General features: G+C 35.9%; 1 protein-coding gene across 1 annotated transcript in view; it reads left to right on the top strand.

Moving 5' to 3' along the window:
• Positions 1-2930: 2930 nt before the first annotated feature.
• Positions 2931-20636, top strand: part of zgc:174356 (uncharacterized protein LOC100137120 homolog) — a 44480-nt gene continuing 26774 nt past the window's right edge. The window contains exons 1-4 of the mRNA XM_067367975.1: positions 2931-3244; positions 6730-7477; positions 12665-12762; positions 20416-20554. Of these exons, the coding sequence (XP_067224076.1) occupies positions 3128-3244; positions 6730-7477; positions 12665-12762; positions 20416-20554 (1102 nt within the window). The 5' untranslated portion in view covers positions 2931-3127. The remainder of the gene's footprint in view (positions 3245-6729; positions 7478-12664; positions 12763-20415; positions 20555-20636) is intronic.

The raw sequence follows: 20636 nt of genomic DNA on the forward strand, positions 1-20636 counted from the left end.
AGTTCAGGTGAGAAAGGGTTCATTCCCATAATGCATGCCTGCTGCCTCTGATCTCTCCCGCGGATCATGTATTCACGCTCTGCACATGGATTGGAGGTACAATAAGTACACAAACAGAAGAAATCATCAGGAGTACTGTGAAAAATCTCTGTTATTGAATCACAGAGACGACTACTGAAAATAAAGGGTCATTTCTGAGGGGTCATTTTGTTTTCACCATTTGACTTTTTTAATTACAACTCTTATATTTTAATTAGCCCAGTGTTTTGTGTGTGTTGGTGTTAAGACAGTTATAAGTGATTCAGAGATCTCTCTCCACACTACGAAACATATGTAAAAATATAAATTAATAAATTCTGGTGAGTTTTGTGCTTAAAGGGTTAGTTCAACCAAAAAAATGAAAACTACTCACCCTCATGTCGTTCAACCCCGTAAGACTGTCGTTCATCTTTGGATCACAAATGAAGATCTTTTTGATGAAATCTGAGAGATTTATGTCCCTCCATTGACAGCTATGTGACTACCACTTTGACACTTCAAAAGGTTCGTAAAGAGATCGTAAAACTAATCCATATGAATTGAGCGGTTTAGTCTAGTTTAAAAAATTGTCTGAAGAGACACGTTCACTTTATATGATGGACCGATTTAATTTATTCACATCATTTTTCACAAAAGGGTGTGATTCATCAAGATTCAAAACATATAATCTATTGAAAGCCCTACTACAAACTAAAATGTGTAAAGGGCAATGCATGTTTTAAAGGGGACATATCATGAAAATCTGACTTCCCTTTCAATCGGTCACGTTCGACGTACGTCAGTAGTGACCGACGAATTGGAATTGATATCCTAATTCGTCGGTCACTACTGACGTACGTCTCCATTCCCTCCTTCAGGGAACGAGGGTTACATACGTAACCGAGATGTTTTTCTGTATTTAAGAGCTATAATCAGGTCCCCGGTGCATCTACCAACCCAGAAAACTTGAAAAAGGACAACCCAGTAACTTTTGGCAAGCCTTTCTCTGCAAGCATGTGAAAAAACGAGCCACTCAGATTTCGACTGTGAACTCGCTCAGTGCGGTTTTCTTATCCTATGAGAAGACACCGTCTCTTAATTATTCAGGACACCACGTGATTCTTTCAAATGACAGACATGTCAAACTGTTAGATGGCAAAGTAGATGAGAGTGGCGTTCATGGGTCTTAAGTGTTTGTTTTTGTGGTGTAAAAGTTTGGGTGTGTTGCATGACCAGGGCAAGACCGCCTGCGGGCAGTTGCTTGGCCATCAACTACCGACACATCGAAACTGTTTGTGTTTAGCAAGCATTTTTGCTGTGAGAATGGGAGAAAGGTGGACTTCGGCCTTATGCATCCTCTGACAGGCGCTTCGAACAGTGAGATCGCTGATCACATACAATAAGCTAGAGATGCATTAATGGGTCAAAAACGAGTGTTCGTTTTTTCTTTCTAAGAGTTTCTGCGTCACATACGTTTAAATCAAACAGTGAGTGAGAGATGCATTAATGGATCAAAAACGAGTGTTTGTTTTTGCTTTGTAAGAGTTTCTGCGCCGCACAAGTTCTCTTCAATATCTGTATCTTCGACACAAAAGCGATTCATCCACACTGTGAGTGTAACCGTTCTTTACGGCTCTTTAACCGATCAAACGACTTACAAAAATGCTGCAAAAAGAGTTATCAAAGATGCAACAGTTTGTATTCGATGCAGAGAACAAAATGCGAATGACTGCGCATTTATTTGTGTATTAAATTATAGCAAATACCATGTGTGTTTTGTGTTGCATGTAATAGTAATTTGCGGTGTGCATTTGTTGGAAGCTTTTTTTTATGCTTTTAATGAGAGCGAAATGAAACTGTCTGAATCAGAAGCCGCCACTAATTTGAAACAAATGATTCGTAAAGCTTTAAAGCTTCATGAAGCAGTGTTTTGAAATCGCCCATCACTAGATATTGTTGAATAAAGTCATTATTTTGTTATTTTTGGTGCACAAAAAGTATTCTCGTCGCTTTATAATATTAAGTTTCAAATATGTTTTTAGTAGCTTTCTGGGCATTGAAAAAGGGAGTGTTATTGCTGACGATGCCTTAAGTAGCCATCAGATTTTATCAAAAATATCTTAATTTGTGTTCTGAAGATTAACAAAGGTCTTACGGGTGTGGAACGGCATGAGGGTGAGTATTAATGACAGAATTTTCATATTTGGGTGAACTAACCCTTTAAAACAACCCAAGTTGGGTTGGAAATGCAAGCAGTTGGGTTAAATGTTCGCCCAAAGTGCTCAGCAGTTTTATTTAACTCAACTATTGTTTAAAAATGACTATATGACTGGCTTAAAATGAACCCAAATAGGTTGGAAATTAAAAATCAGACACATAATTAATAGAGGCAACAATAATAATCGAAAGGTGAACATGTTTATTGTTTAATTATTATTCAATACAATTATATTGGGTTCATTTTAAGCAAGCAGTACAGTAATTGTTAAACAATAGTTAAGTTAAATAAAATTACCCAGCAAACATTTAACCTAACCACTGGGTTTGTCCATTTTCAAGCCAACTAGGGTTGTTTTTAACCCAGCATTTTTTAGAGTGTACACTCTTGCAAAATTATACAAAGAAGCCTTTGACAGCTTGTAGATGATGTCCTGAAAATGAAAATTGTCGTTGTTGCACATCAAAATTTGCTGCTATATCGGGATATGGCAGTGCCGTTCAAAGGACATTTCACTTTGCAAGTTTAACATTCTGAAAACACACACTGCAGAATGAAGAACAGTATTCTCACATCTCTTTGTTTTCACTGGGGAAGTGTGAATCTGTGGGGGATGTGTTCATAGGGCAAATAAAGGCCAACCACATTTACAACCACTAAGTAGAACAATTCCTGATAAGAAAATGTCGAGAGAGACAGTTTCCTGTTCCAGCTGACATGCATGTGACTAACCTTATAAAGTGTTAAAACAAGAAAACTCTTCCCTTGTCCACTATTCCGTTTGGACAGTATCAACGATTTACATGGGTTTACTCTACCTAACACGGCTTTAATGTTAAGAGACTGTTTCCTTCCTTCCTCGCTCCTACATCTGTCACTGCAAAGCTGAATATGTCAGCATGGAAAGAGAAACTAAGGAGAGTTGTTACAGTGGAGCCGGTGATTTTTTTCTACATGACCAGCACGTTCATTGTAACACCTGCATATCAACAGATGATTATCACAAAGGTAAGAGAGCAGCTACTTCTGTGATTTAAAGCAAAGAGAAGTAAAGAGAGAGAGTGAAAGGGAGAGACATTAATCAAGTCAGTCCGGTGAGTCAGTGTTTTGTTCTTTGAACTGAAAAACAGGTCAGCAGGGTCCAGTTCTAGTACACAAAACGGAAATGCCCGAAGCAGAACCACGGAGCGCTTGGAGAATAGCAGTGGAGCTCGAGATGTACTCAAAACCCAAAACTGCAGCAGGCATTAATCAAGCCGAACCGGCCATGACAGTCCCAGAGCAAAATAACAGGCGCTGCGATCACTCATGGACAAGATTAAACAATCGCTGACAGTCATTAGTCTGTATTCTGTTGCTGAAATTAAAGGGACAGTTCACCCAGAAAAGAAAATTCTGTCATCAATTACTCACCCTCATGCTGATGCCCTTAAGAAACCTGTACGAGTTTCTTTCTTCTGTTGAACACGAAAGAAGATATTTGGAAGAATGTTGGTAATCAAACAGTTGACGACAGCCGTTCACATCCATAGTAGGAAAAAAGAAATACTATGAAAGTCAATGGCTGCCATCAACTGTCTGGTTACTGGAATTCTTCAAAATATCTTCTTTTGTGTTCAACAGAAGAAAGAAACTCATACAGGTAGGGAATGACATGAGGGTAAATGAGAAAAGATTCATTTTTGGGTGAACTATGCCTTTAAGCATTGAGTATGCTTGAAGTTGACATGTCCAGCAACTAAATCTTTTTTAAATAGCTTTTTCTATTTTTTAAATAATTAAATTTAATTACAACTACAAGAAGGTATTTGTATTTGAAAATGTATTTTTAAAATTAATTTGTCATGCATTAGAAATAAACAAGCGAAGGCTAAAAGATGATTAAAAACAAATCCAGCAGGCTCATGTCTTGATCCCATTTTCTATTTCATTTTAAAAGCTTTTTTACAGTAAAAGTACATGTATTACCTGGTTAAAAATAACCATGTTCAACTAAGTTAGTTTAGTTTTCTTTTCAAAACTGCCAACCGTCCATTGACAATAATGCAGATGGAAATTTGAAGCCACATGTTACACCAGGCCTGTTGTTTTAACAATATAATATGTCATTATAATGGGAAAACATATAGTTTTTATGATATAATATGTCATTATTATGGGGAAAATATTACGAAAAAACAGTTTTAATGACAATTTTTCATTATTATGAGAAAATATGCCATTTTACAGAGAAAAAAATGTTGTTTTAATGACATATATCTCATTTTTATGACATAATTGTATATATTATGACATAATGTGGCAGCCTTAATATATATGTGGCAGCAATGTGCCACCATATAAAATAATCATATTTTTTATCACTTCTATATCTATGTATCTATCTATCTATCTATGTATCTATCTATCTATGTATCTATCTATCTATCTATCTATCTATGTATCTATCTATCTATGTATCTATCTATCTATCTATCTATCTATCTATCTATCTATCTATCTATCTATCTATCTATCTATCTATCTATCTATCTATCTATAATCTCCTAATGAATATTGAAAGGAGCAAATTTGTGCTTTTAAAATCCTTTTTTGTATTTTTTCTTCTTTGTTTGAAATAAATTAGTTTTTGTGTATTAATATTAATAATTAATTAATATTTATAACTTGTTTCCAGAAAATAAATGAAAAGCATCAAAGTAAAATAGTGAGGGGACAAATGCAGGAAAAATAATATGTGAACTTGTGAAGACATTTCTATGAATATAAATAATGCAGTGAATATATGCATCTGCTTAAGGGTGACGCTTTCCAAAACATGCAGCTGTTTTTAGTTCCTGCTCTTGTCACTTTGCATTTTTTCCCCCTTTTTTTTTCCTGAGCGAGTGTCCTTCCTTTCCTCTCTCCTTTAAATTCTCTTACCCTTCCAATGAACTCTGCGGCTCCACACATAACAGCTCTCAGAAAAATGTGGATGAATAGATCATATGAATGAGCACAACTCCACGCAGTGAAAACTGTTCAAAGATTAAAGAGGGTCCAATCATTTATTGCAAAGTGCTCATTTACGCCACTCTTAATGGCCTCGATTCTTGCCATTTGCTCCTTGATATCATCATATTTGTGAGGTTGCGGTTCGTAAGATTCCCCGAGGCTTGTTCTTACAATAACTGAGGGCCTCCCCCGGTGCGATGAGTTACTGCTCGGCTTGTGTATCATTCCCGTAATGCCTTAGAGCATCATTACTGACACTGAATAAAACATTTGAGAAGTGGAAAATCCTCAGAGACGACCTAAGAAGCAATAACTGACATTCAATTGTAAAACCTTTGATCCAACAAAAAAATGGGCTATTAAATGTCAAGCGTTTGAGGTGGCTACTTTTGTACAAAATGCTAAGGCCCACCTTAAAACTAATACTGAGCTATCTTTAACAACTGTCCTGTCATCTCATCTAAACATGTTTTGAATACTTTTGTTCACTAAATATCAAGGGTTTTCAGAAGCAGAAGTCATCATAGTTAGGTTAACTTCTATAGTGGAATCTACAACAAATATAATTTTTGAACAAAAGATATGACATCCAAAGTATGTAGGTAGTACTAGATCTCTTTTATTGAATCCAAAAGGTTTTAATTATATTTTCCTATATATAAAGGCATTTTAAAGATTTTGAAGTGTCAAAAGGTCATTCGGTTTAACCGTCCAAAGGCCAATACAGCCATTTCATTTGTGATTAAAATACCTTAAAATGTAATAAATGTTAATATTTTTTTATTCTGCCATGATTTTATAACATCATATATCAACATAGTGCAACATGGTATTAAAATTATGTGCAGAAGTCGTTGCTTTGTTAAGAGAAAGAATGTCCAGAAAATTATGTCATTCGGAGTAACCAATATAAAGGGACCATTTTGGATCAAGTCATGCGATCAGTATCATGTGACAGGATGTGACGTCATTCAGACACCCGCAAAGGGCCACATGGTTGTGAAGCAAAGTAACTAACTCTCTCTTAACTATTTGATAAATTCATCTTTTCATTTGCTCATATGCATGTCCCGAAACATCAGGTCATTCGGTGCAACCGCTATAAAACATGGAACAATTTAAAAACTAAATATAAAATATTTAATTGTACTTTTGCTAGCTATTCGGTAAAACCAAAATTCTGGTTAAACTGAATGACTTTTTTGGTGACAAATGTTGTCCATCTTGTAAAAAATGACAGTGTTAATTAATTATAACAACCACACGATCTCTTAAAAAACTTCAAAATTAATTATATCTCCATTATGTTTTTCACACTTTTAAAAACCTTATTCGTCAATGACCCATTCCTATTTGCTACATACCTGACAAAAAGCTGACAAAAGTTTTGTTTTTTTTGGAAGAATAAGCCCAGGGTCACTTAGATGTTGTTGATGCAGTGCGGTGATGCTTAAATATGGATATTTGGAATAATTTCGAATAACTTTTTTCTTTTGAAGGTATGTCAAGAATTGCTCAAGAATGACACTATCTGCAATTACCCTGAGCACCACAAAGGGGACGAGGAGGTTCAGACTACAGCCTCCTACATCTTGCTTCTGTTCAACGCCACCCTCAGTCTGGTCTCCATCCCTCCCGCTATAATGCTGGGCTCCTGGTCTGACCGCGCTGGCCGTCGGTGGGTAATGGCGCTCCCTTCTCTGTTGTCCCTGCTGAGTGGAGGGTTGCTTTTGGCTGTAGCCCTGTTGGAAAACATCAGTGTTTACTGGACCCTGATGGCTGCCGCCCTAACAGGCCTGACTGGTGGCCATGTCTCCATTTTCCTCAGTTCCTTCAGCTACCTGGCCGACTTGACCATGGGCTCCAGCTCCAGTCGCACTTTACGTATGGCAGTGGCTGAGTCCATGATCTTCGTTGGCGGCACGGTGGGCTTCCTGCTAGGTGGATTTTTGGAGCAGGAATTTGGGCTCAAGGCAGCGTTCGGGGCCTACATTGGCTGCCACGTTCTGGCATTACTTTATATTGTGCTTTGGCTGAGAGACCCTTCGATGGGAAAAAATACATGTATATCTGCTCATAAAGAGGGTGCAGAAGAGCAGTGTTCTCCGACAGACCAGTCTAGGCTGTTTATCCTAAAGTACGCCAAGCTGTCTTTCAAAGCAATGTTCAAGAGGAGGTCAGGGCAGGAGAGACTCAAATTGCACTTTCTCATTCTCTGCACCTTCATAAATAACCTGGTGGCTGTTGGTCAGTGCGCACACACAAACTCTATATTCTATACACTACCCCTACCCCTAATCCTACCCATCACAGAAAACATTCTGCATTTTTATATTTTTAACATTGTTTAGTATGTTTTTAAAGCTATTTTAAATATGAGGACTCATGAAATGTCCTCATATTTCATTTTTCATGTAATACCTATGGTGGCCCAGTAGTGCACAACACAAAGAAATTAAAAAAGCAAACATAAGTTCACAACACAACGAAATAAAGCCACAACACAATGGAAATGCTCCCGACCACTAGGGGGCTCTCAGAGCTTGGTATTGTTAGTATTCCTTGCCAATGTTTTATGGAGTCAGCAGTGATATGAATACCACGATTAGTTTTAACAGTATATAACCACTGTATATCGACATGAAATATTAATTCAAAATCACTTGAGTGCACAATAGCTTCATATTTATACCTGTGAATGATTTGACGCGCTACCACGGCGAATGATGAAGGGAACGTCTGACAATTCCACCAAGTGGTTAAAATGTATAATTTGTATTCATTAAAATTACTTTTAACTAGGGCTGTCAAAATAACGCGTTAATTTCGATTAATTAATCTGAGAAAAAATAACGCGTTAAAAAATAAAATAACACAGATTAATCCACTCTGTATTGACCTTTGAACCTGGAGCCATTCTAACCACCATTCTACTGTAAAATGAAGGAGGGAGACGACTGCTGCGCTGACGGACAGAATGAGCAGAGCTCCTCCCTCGTGCGCGCGAGAAAGTAAGCACCGTCTTTGCACTCTCTCTACCTCACACATAATAATCTACATCAACTTACACAATGCTAAAAGTTCGTAAGACCGAATCCATGTTTCACGAGGTGCATTCGGAGAATGTTTTTCCTGAATAACCACTGGGTGTGAATAGAGCTCAAAAGAATGTCACCTCATCTTCTCTGACAGGCGCCCTGCACGTGCAGCTGACATAAACCACACTTTCAGTAAACAAAAAGAAAATCCTATCCAGTAGTGAAGTGTTTTCTGTGTTGACAAATCTTTTGCGATGTCCTAATAACAGTCGCGATTCGCACGCAATGCGTCAACGCCTGCTAATGTCCAAATCGCGACCTAATGACTTATTTGAACAGATTCATTTTAATGAATCATGACAACAACTGATCTGTCCACATGGTCTATAATGAATAATTTACTCGAACAGCTCTGAAATGAGAACATAAGTGTGCTTACCCCATTTAGCAAGAGTGGTTAGTAAAATTAGCCTTAATAATCCACAATATTTTCAGGTTATTTAAATGACAATGTGTAGTAAATTAAACCTACCTATAAAATCAGTTAGTTTAGACGAGTGAGGTGAAACCAGAACAAAGCAAGCTGTTGTTAGCTAGGTGCATTCAATTGTATATGGTAGAAAATTATATTATTAGTTAATATAACTTCTAAATGCTACTTTTTAATACTTTTCAGGTTTAGCAAAAAAGTATCTTCTCTTACAAAGCTATAAAATCACTTTTTTTTTTTTTTTTTTTGCAAAGAGGGCAAGAAAGAATTACAATTACTTTATTGTCAGTATCGGGCTCGCAGATCACGTGGGTAGGGCACTTTTTACTGTTCGTGTGGATGACCATGTCTGTCACCACCGAAGACCATTTTTGACCCAGGAAAAACCCTACATTGATTCATTTGAATTGAAATATTTAATACTTTCACGGCAATAATTAATCTAAATTAATTGCATACATAATTTATCACAGAGTATGTAATTAATTAGATAATTTTTTTTTAATCGATTGACAGCCCTACTTTTAACATTTAAAAACAGGCATGTTCAAATTACAAAGTTTGTCAGTCTTACCAACAGGAAGTAACAAGCTTTGGAATTTGAACATGTCTGTTTTTAAATGTTAAACAAAGTCATTGTAATGAATACAAATTATACGTTTTAACCACTTGGTGGAATTGTCAGACGTTCCCTTCATCCGTGGTAGTGCGTCAAATCATTCACAGGTATAAATATGAAGCTATTGTGCACTCACACAAGTGATTTGAATTAATATTTCATGTCGATATAGAACGTTTACTTACTTAAAACTAATCATGGTATTGATATCTTTGTAAGACTGTCGACTTTATAGAACATTGGCAAGGAATACCAATATTAACGAGCTCTGAGAGCCCCCTAGTGGTCGGGAGCATTTTCGTTGTGTTGTGGCTCGATTTCGTTGTGTTGTGAACTTATGTTTGCTTTTTTTTATTTTGTTGTGTTGTGCACTACTGGGCCACCGTAAATACCAGTGTAATACTATATATATATATATATATATATATATATATATATATATATATATATATATATGAGCAATATCACACGAGTAGCCGTGCGATATGGCTGTATATCAGCACGCTGTGATTAGTCCGTAGGTAATCACAGCATGCTGATATACAGCCATATCGCACGGCTACGAGTGTGATATTGCGTTTATACAACAGTTCGACGGCACGAGTGTGTAAATAAATAAGAACAACAACGGAGTGTCTTTAAAACCCTCTTTTGTGCAGCACTACTTCCTTCCGCCACGGATTCAAATCTCAATTTGACAGTTGGACCAAGCCTCCGTTACTAATTCTAAAACGTCACTTCAGAACTAGTAACGAAGGAACGTTGAGTCGCTTCATTGAAACACATTGAATTTTCAACAATATTAGAGAGAGAGATAGAGAGAGAGAGAGAGAGTAGGCTATTACCTGTGTCTGGTATATTGCATTACATTCATTCTTCAAGTCGATGTCCATAATATTACATCCTTTATACAAGTCTGTTTGAATGTCTGCTGAGGTAAGCGATCTTTGTATTTGTTCTTTTTTTTTAGCTTTAGGAATTTTCCATCCAGCGCTAAAACAAACCTTTTGCAGAAGTTCCTTTCAATTTAAAAGTCTCTTGTGACTCACTTCTCCTATAAAGTGTTGCCGCCATCTAATGGCGTATTAATGTAATGTTCACTCAATGCATATTACTTAATGGACATATTTATATAAAATAATATTTATTGAACAACATATAAGCACAATTGTACAGTTCAGTCAAACATAAAGCACTAGTTATTAAAAAAAAAATAAATAGGTCACCACTTACGCTGCTATGTGGGTTTTACAAATATTTAACGAATGAAAAGGATTTTAGAGGGCTTGTGACAAAACCTCCTAACGCCATTGGATCCTCAAACTGTCAATCAAACCTCATTAATCTGCCTCACCTCGTGAATGAAGTGCGCACGCAGTTTGGACATCTTCTCTGTGCAATGCAAAGGTAAATAAAGATCTGATGTTTGAAAAAAAAAATGTAAAGCGTTTTCTTTACTCAAAAAAACATATTTATAAACATGTTTATAAAGTTTAATGTTTTACGTATTTGAAGCGGAGAAGAGTCTGATATGTCCTGTCTAGTTGTAGCCAATGTGCCATATAAGGATGTAATGTAACATTTATTATTATCAAATTTAATATAGCACAATTCGACTTGCTCTAATAGATATAAAATTATAGATTAATAAGACCAAAGATTGCCCGTTCTATGTACTCAAATTGAATTATGTCTCGTATTTAACCACTATAAGAGCCAGCGGCAAATCCCCGAGGCACTGGCCGAGATGAAGCTGTTCTCGGCGGTTACAGAAGCACTGAACGGTCGCTGACGCACTCGAGCTCGCATCTCCGAAAACGTCAAAACAAATTGTAAAATGGGCTCTGTTATTAAATATGAGTCACATATTTCAGGTCTAAACAACTACATTCTCGCCTAAAAAACGATTAAAACTACAGTTTGTGGTACAAGAAGTAGTATTTGTAAAAATTACGGTTGATTTGATCGGCCGCCATGATGGTCACTTCAAGCGGAGTGATACAAACGGTGAAAAGGCAGTAGGAGTGCTGTTATCACTGAAATATCGCATGGCTATCAGCCAATCAGATTCGAGAACCAGACAGAACTCTTGTATATATATATATATATATATTCAGTGTCACACCAATATGCAGGTTAATCTCAAGAAACCTGTCAAGAATATGTCAAGATTACAAAAAAAAACCTTTTTAAAACATTTTTCTTTTGCATTATTTTCATGACAATTAACGAAATTGTCTCCAAAATACTATAAAAGATCCTGTAATTTATAATAATTAATAATAGTAATAACTATTATTAAAATTATTTAAATTAAATGAAAAAAAAAACATTTATTTATTCATTAATTTAAATAATTTGTTATATTTGATTTAATATTTATTTTAAATCAGAATACATTATATTATAAATTATATTAATAAATTAAATAATTAATTCAAGTACAACAAATAATGATCTTTCAAAAATGTATATTACATATTTACATATTTGTATTTCATGCAAGTAAGTATATATTAAAATAATAACACTACTCGAAAATCTGTTGGTAACCTCCATTAAAAATAGATTTCATTGTAATTTACATTTTTATTTTTTTATTTGTATTAATTATAATTTTTTAAGTGTTATTAAAATGTCACACACACACAAATATACTATAAATCATGTTAATATATTAAATAATTACACACAGTACAACAAACAATCAAAACACTTGGTGACTTATTCTTGATTTTATACATTTACCAATAAAGATCGTTAAAAATACATTAACTTAAAATAAACAGAGTTTGAAATGAAATATTTATGAGATAATGAAATAACAGTATAAACATTCATTTAAAAAAAAATAGTTGTGCTCCAACTCTGAGATTGCTGTAATGAATGATCAGTGCAGCTAATACCTGCCTCGTGGTGGAGTCGGCTGTTTATGACGATAATACTGCTGCTGATCCACTGCAGGGAGACTTTACAGCACTCAATCTGAGGACTGTCACTCCTCAGGCCAGAGAGAGAGAGAGAGAGAGACATGGTGGTGTCTGCAGATGTCTCTACCATGTTCCATGAATTCTTAAAATGAGTTATTAGTGGTCTTAAATATTAGCATCTTTAATTTTGTCTAATTTAATTGTCGTTATATTTATAGGCACATAATTAACATTCGATCATCTCATTTAATTACACACTGTATTGCTTTGAAAACATTGATCTTTGAAAGTCATGCCAATAAAGAGTTGGAGAGAGAGAGATGGGACATTAGTAATAATGTGCATTTGTCTCTGCAGGGGAGCAGTCGATCTTGCTCTTGTATTTGATGTACGAGCCGAGAGAGTTCACAACCGCCCTGTTTGGGGTGTTTAACTCTGTGAGGATGCTCTTGTTGGTAAGTGGTCTTGTTTAATGCAGTAATGCTTTCTCTGATGACTCATGTCTCTCAGGTAACTCAGAGTGGAGATCAGCGGATATCCTTGAAATGCCACTAAATCTTTCGACTTCAGGCTCAAACAGCAACGGCCATTGACTGGACACCACTGTGCATCTTTGCTTGCTCTTCATTTGATTCTCTTCTCTGCTAGACCGCACGCACCCCTTCCATAACCAAATGAGCATATTTCTTTAATATTATTTATGAGATTTAGTCAGAGAGGAAACGATGGGGTGAAGATAAGGGACAACTCTCAACAGACGACACAATATCAGTATCAGTCCATTCGGCTCCATTCCGTGACCCGGCAGTTCTGCTTCATATGAGCTGCAGTAATATAATGGGACAAAGGGACATATACGTTCACATGCTGTCAAAACAAAATTGTAGGGTATTGTGGATTTTTATCCCGCAATTCTGACTTTATAATTCACAAAAACGTCAGTATTGCAAGGTGTAAACAATTATGAGGAAAAATGTCAGAATTGTAAGATAAAAAGTCACAATTATCTTCAGTGGTGGAAACAAGCTTCTATATGAACAAAATATATCATGATGTCTATTGAAGTATTAAAGGGTTAGTTCACCCAAAAATTAAAATTAAATCCCATTTTTATTCACCCTCAAGCCATCCTATCTTCTTTCAGACAAACACAATCAGAGTTATATTAAAAAATAAAAAACATCCTTGCTCTTCCGAGCTGTATAATGGTTATGTGTGTGTGTGTAGATAGCCAATCTATGGGTTTTTGTAAGAAAAATATCCATATTTTAAACTATTAACTATGATAACTAGCTTCCGCCAAACGGCCGTACGCATCAATTTGCAGTGGAAGAGTGACCTCTGACCTGACATAATGATGAATGCAGAAGCACAAAGGATAGAGCTTTGTGCTTTAAAGACAAAATGTCGATATAAGAGAAGAGGAGCTTGAGTTTGTTGCCCAGCTCTATTTGTTTGAACCGCGAGAGGCTTCTAAGCTTACCATACTCATAAATCCTACGTCATACACTACTGCTCAAAATTTTTGGGATTGGTAAGATTTTTTATGTTTTTAAAAGAAGTTTTGTCTGCTCACCAAGGCTTAAGTTATTTAATTAAAAATACAGTAAAAAACAGTAATATTGTGAAAAATTATTACGATTTAAAATAATTGTTTTCTATTTGAATATACTTTACAAAGTAATTTATTCTTGTGTTGGCAAAGCTGAATTTTCAGCATCATTACTTCAGTCTTCAGTGTCACATGATCCTTCAGAAATCATTCTAATATGATGATTAGTTCCTCAAGAAATATTTGTTATTATTATGAATGTTGAAAACAGTACTTTTTAGGATTCCTTGATGAATAGAAAGTTCAAAAGAACAGCATTTATCTGAAATACAAAGCTTCTGTAGCATTATACACTACCGTTCAAAAGTTTGGGGTCAGTACGAATTTTTATTTGTATTTTTTTTAAAAGAAATTAAAGAAATGAATACTTTTATTCAGCAAAGATGCATTAAATCAATCAAAAGTGGCAAAAGTAATCAAAAAGACATTTATAATGTTACAAAAGATTAGATTTCAGATAAACACTGTTCTTTTGAACTTTCTATTCATCAAAGAATCCTGAAAAAAAAAATTGTACACAAATATTTTGTCCAATTGTAAACAATAAGTATTTCTTGAGGACCTAATCATCATATTAGAATGATTTCTGAAGGATCATGTGACACTGAAGACTGGAGTAATGATGCTGAAAATTCAGCTTTGCTAACACAAGAATAAGTTACATTTTCAAATAGAAAACAGTTATTTTAAATTGTAATAATATTTCACAATATTACTGTTTTTACTGTATTTTTAATTAAATAAATGTAGCCTTGGTGAGCAGACGAAACTTCTTTTAAAAACATTAAAAATCGTACCGATCCCAAACGTTTGAGCGGTAGTGTATATCGTGTCAGGAGTTACTCATTTGGCACCAGTCGACTTGCGCAGTATGTGTACGGTCATCTGCCGGAAGCTTATTTAAATTTACAAAGTTTTAAGCATGGAAATTTTTCTCACAAAATCGCATTGCTTCGCTTTAAAAGACTTGGGGGGCTTCAAAATCTGGCACCCACCTTCCACTCCCATTATAAAGCTCGGAAGAGCCAGGATATTTTTAAATACTGTATATCTCCGATTGTGTTTGTCTGAAAGTCATATACACATAGGATGGCTTGAAGGTGAGTAAATCATGGGGTAATTTTAATTTTTGGGTGAACTATCCCTTTTTTTTTCCTGCTACGGAAGTCAATGGATGCTGTCTGGTTACGATCATTCTTCAAAATATCTTCTTTTGTGCTCAACAGAAGAAAGAAAATCATACAGGTTTGGAACAAATTGAGTAAATGATGACAAAATTTTCATTTTTGGGTGAACTATCCCTTTAAGCAACACAGCTGTTTTCTGTTTTCTTGGTAATGATAATAAATGTTTCTTGAGAATGATTTCTGAAGAATGGAGTGATGCTGAAAATGCAACTTTGATATCACAGGAATAAATTATTTTTTAAAATATATTCAAATAGAAAACATGTATTTTAAATAGTACTAATACTTCAGTATTACTCTTTTGAACTGTGATTTTTTTTATCAAATGAATGCAGCCTTGATGAGCATAAGTGACTATCAAAAACATTAAAAAAGATCCCAAAATACTGGGTTAAAAACAACCCAAGTTGGGTTGAAAATGGACAAACCCAGTGATTGGGTTGTTTTAACCCAGCAGTTGGGTTAAAATTTTACCCAACCTGCTGGATAGTTTTATTTAACTCAACTATTGTTTAAAAATGACTGTATTGGTTGATTAAAATGCACCCAAAATATGCTGGAAATGAACATGTATTAATAAGTTCAATGAATAATAATTAAACCATAAACATTTCTTAAATTGCTTATAATAAATGTTCTCCTTTTGATTATTATTGTTGCCTTTAGTAATTATGTGTCTGATTTTTAATTTCCAACCTATTTGGGGTTCATTTTAAGCCAGACATATAGTCATTTTTAAATAATAGTGGAGTTAAATAAAACTACCCAGCACGTCTGGGCAGATATTTAACCCAACGGTTGGGTTAAAACAACCCAGTCACCAGGTTTGTCAATTTTCAACCCAACTTGGGTTGTTTTTAACCCAGCATTTTTTAGATTATAGTGTACATTTCTCAAAGACAGCATATTAAACAAACAATAAGACAATACTGCAGTATTATAACTATGTGAATTATGAGTTTTACGATTGATAACCCTTTCCAAAAAAAACATTGTGCTCTTCCTTCACCATGGCATTAGCTGAAAAAGCTCTGCAGTTTGAGACTGTGTGTGAAGCAGTAGTGATGGGAAAGGGGTTGAAGGCCGCTTTGTTTTTGTCGCCTGTCACGGGGAACTCTTCTTCTGAGCAGGTCGATGCTGTGTCTCAGAGTGACACTTAAACAAAGCCTGCCAGTTAAGGAGCACCCATCCTGATTGGAGAGGTGCTGGCTCCTTTTATACCAGGGTGCACCACTGGGGCTCCAATCGCTTGGCTGCCTTTTGTGTGGAAGCCGAAGGCATCGATCCTGATAGAACCTATTATACACTCTGTCTGTAGGGGATGTCAGCCAGAGAACTGCCACCCAATATGTGAAGAAAAAGTTTTAATTAACCGCAATTGAAAGAGTCAATTGAGAGGAAAAAAAGCAGGGAAAAGACAGACAAAGGAACTTTTTTAAATACAAAGGCATTGCGGAGGGGAGCTGATCTTGTGCTTCTAAAGATCTGAGGCATCAAAACGTTGGCAGGTCTGGCTGCGGTGAGCTCATGGCTCCACACTCGCAGTTTTTATAAATGGCTGCAGGGCTGGAATTGACTTGTAATTAGGGTGGCGTGGAGTGGATGAGGAATTATTAAACACTCCAGGCTCTAATGAGTTGATGAAAGTAAAAACACGGAGCGTTGACCTTTTCCGTGGAATGTTTATGCATTCCCATTATGTTTTCTGCTGCGAATCAGAGGCGGTGGCAAAGTCAGTTGACACGGGCCCTCGCCAGGCAGGCGGGGTAATTAAATCAGAACTGTTTGCTTGAGCAGGCAGGGCAAATGAGTCACGCCGCGCCTCACGCGTGTTCGCACGCAAACGTGGATGCAGGTGAGTTCGCTTTCAAGTGCTTTCAGACCTTCTGAGTGAGACAGCCTGACTCTTTTTGACACTGTTTCATCAGGAACAAACCCTGAAGGTTAATTAATGCACTGGTTATGTTTAGACGCATCTGAGAGAATCTAAATATTTATGGGCTTTGTTTTAATACAAGCTGAACCCCAGAAGTGCTCATGTATTCTAGTGCCGTGCTTATGCATTTCAGATATTACGCAGTTGTCATATTACATTATTCGACATCAGCATCATTTGAACCATTTTGAATTACACATAGATCATATGATTGGTGATACAATACAGGTGAAAAAATCCATCGATTTACACAAATCACACTTGGCCACCTAGCAAATATTGAGAAAACCCTAATAAACAACTAGAAATGTGCTACAAATCACTCAACAAATGCATAGCAACATTATCACAAATACAGGTCATTCCTGGGATTCTGTAATGTTTCAACTTGGAAAAACTTGGAAAAAAAACCCTACATATGATTCATTTTCTTAATATCCCACTTCATTAGGCACATATTAAACCTCCAACAAATCAAGATCATCAGGTAACCACACACGGTATTAAGATCCAAGGGTCTTCTGAACTAAATGCAAACATCTTTTATGTAAAATATCTTACTCAGGACAGTACTAAACAAAAAAATAGCATGCATTTTGTATGATCTCTCTTGTTTTGTTAAAAATTTTCACATTTTCACAGATTCAGAAAGGGGTTCCCAAACTTTCGATGCCCACTGTATATATATAAATGCAATATATAATGGACATTTCAAAGTATTGTGAAAAGCTTTTAACATTTAATTTTGGTGAACCACCACTTTAAAAAGTCTGGGGGACTGAAATATTACCGAATTATAGGAATTACCCATACATATAATACCCTAACTTCCAGTACTCATATGGTCTAAGCCAGTGAATCTCAACTTTTTTTTTTTTTTAAATAGACCCCTGTCATATTTAAAACCATCCTCAAGGACTCCAGAATAATATTGGCTCATTAGTATCATTAATGTCTTTGTGACGACCACATGCAATCAAGTATAATTTACTACTACATTAGTTGACTGTCATGATCACTAGTGGGATTGCTCTAATCGGCCACTATAGGGCACTCCAGCCCGGACTCTTGTTTTCACTTTTGGACTTCATTTCCCATAACACACTTCCCGGACTCATTATCCTGTTTCATTGCACCCAGCTGTTTTGTGTTAATTCATTAGTGTCTGTCTATTTATTCCTGGGTTGTTTTCATGTATGGTTTCTGGTTTTTACGTTTTGATTTTCCTTGTGTTTTTTTCTCGTTTTTGTATGGACTGTTTCTGTGGATTTTGACCCTTGCCTGTTGGATTACGTTTCTGGATTACCCCATTAAAGCTGCACATAGATCTAACCTTCTCGTCTCTGTGCTATACGTGACATTGACTTGTCAAATATTCATTCATACCATCAGTTATAATATACATGTATTATCTTCTTCTTTTATGGAAATATGTCAAATGTCAAAATATACAAATATTCATATTCAGACCCCCTGGCATTACGTCCACGGACCCCTGGTTGAGAAACACTGGTCTAAGCCACAAATGGTCTATCAGTTATCAGTATACCTGGACATTTTTTTTTTCTGAGACGGAACGGTTCACTGTTATAAAAATAATGACTCTAGTCAAACCTTACAGCTAAATTAGACAGTCAAATTTCTGATGGATAAATGAAAGTCCTGCATTATTTAAAGAATGAAAATACCACCTTAATGTGTAATGGAATTTCAGTGAATTTTCATGGGTGAAATCTAGAATCCATGTGATCAGGAATTTCAAGTGAGGGTTAAATATTTGCCTACATAGATTTCACAAGTTGTTCATACTTGATCTGCTTGGTTTGAAAGTGACTTCTGTGTGAGATTTGCTTCATACTTCATTACACTATTGACAAAGGACCTTTTTTCTTAAAAATGTCACCAAATGTATGCTAATTTGACAATACCTTTACACTTACAGGGTTAGTTCACCCAAAAATGAAAATTCTGTCATTAATTACTCACCCACATGTAATTCACCCTCACCTTCAAACCTGTAAGACTTTCATTCATCTTCAGAACACAAATGAAAATATTTTAGACGAAATCTGAGCGGTTTCTGTCCCTTCATTGACAGCTACGCAACTAACACTTTCAAGCCCCAGAAAGGCAGTAAATATAATTAAAGTACTCCATGTGATTCCAGTGGTTTACCGTCAGTTTTATTAAAGCAATGCAAGTGCTTTGTTTGTGAAAAACATAATTTACCACTTTATTTACAAAATAGTAACCTCCAACATGTGTTCACACAACGTCTGCTCTCACGGCAACACAACACACATGTCGTAGTGTTTTCATTGTCTATACATACAAACCCGATTCCAAAAAAGTTGGGACACTGTACAAATTGTGAATAAAAACAGAATGCAATGATGTGGACGTTTCAAATTTCAATATTTTATTTTGAATACAACATAGATGTCATATCAAATGTTTAAACTGAGAAAATGTATCATTTTAAGTGAAAAATAAGTTGATTTTAAATTTCATGGCATCAACACATCTTAAAAAAGTTGGGACAAGGCCATGTTTAGCACTGTGTGGCATCCCCTCTTCTTTTTATATGTTTACAAACGTCTGGGGACTGAGGAGACAAGTTGCTCAAGTTTAGGAATAGGAATGTTGTCCCATTCTTGTCTAATACAGACTTCTAGTTGCTCAACTGTCTAATGTCTTCTTTGTCGCATCTTCCTCTTTATGATGCACCAAATGTTTTCTATGGGTGAAAGATCTGGACTGCAGGCTGGCCATTTCAGTACCCGGATCCTTCTTCTACGCAGCCATGATGTTGTAATTGATGCAGTACGTGGTCTGGCATTGTGATGTTGGAAAATGCAAGGTCTTCCCTGAAAGAGATGACGTCTGGATCGGAGCATAAGTTGTTCTAGAACTTGGATATACCTTTCAGCATTGATGGTGCCTTTCCAGATGTGTAAGCTGCCCATGCCACACGCACTCATGCAACCCCATACCATCAGAGATGCAGGCTTCTGAACTGAGCGCTGACTTGATATGTTATCTATATTCTATTGTGAATAAAATATAAGTTTATGAGATTTGTAAATTATTGCATTCCTTTTTTATTCACAATTTGTACAGTGTCCCAACTTTTTTGGAATCGGGTTTGTAGATTTTAAAGTGAAATGAATTTAGGTAAGCTAACAATGAACTCATAGCTTATTAGATAATAATGGATCCCTGTTTAGCTTTTGTTCCATTTACTCTTTGCTCATTTTCAAGGCGTTTAAATACAATAGTGTCCTTCAGCTATAATCAACTTAGCTTCAACCAAATGATGCCATTTTTTTTTCATCCCAGCACGAATCTAACCTGCTGTGATGCTCTCTGGCAGGGCTTTGGTCTGCTGGGTCTATTTCCTGTGCTGATGAGGTGTATTAAGGAGATGACTTTAGCAAAACTCAGTGCTGTCTGCAGAATCGCCTCTTATGTCCTACTCGCCCTCTCGAACAACACATGGATGGTCTTCCTTGGTAAGTTCCCATCACTCATATAACTCATTTAAATGAGGAATTGACACAATGAAGCTCCTTGCAAAGTTATTGTGCATGAAGA

Source organism: Chanodichthys erythropterus, chromosome 18, assembly GCF_024489055.1.
Source record: "Chanodichthys erythropterus isolate Z2021 chromosome 18, ASM2448905v1, whole genome shotgun sequence".
Lineage (NCBI taxonomy): Eukaryota > Metazoa > Chordata > Actinopteri > Cypriniformes > Xenocyprididae > Chanodichthys > Chanodichthys erythropterus.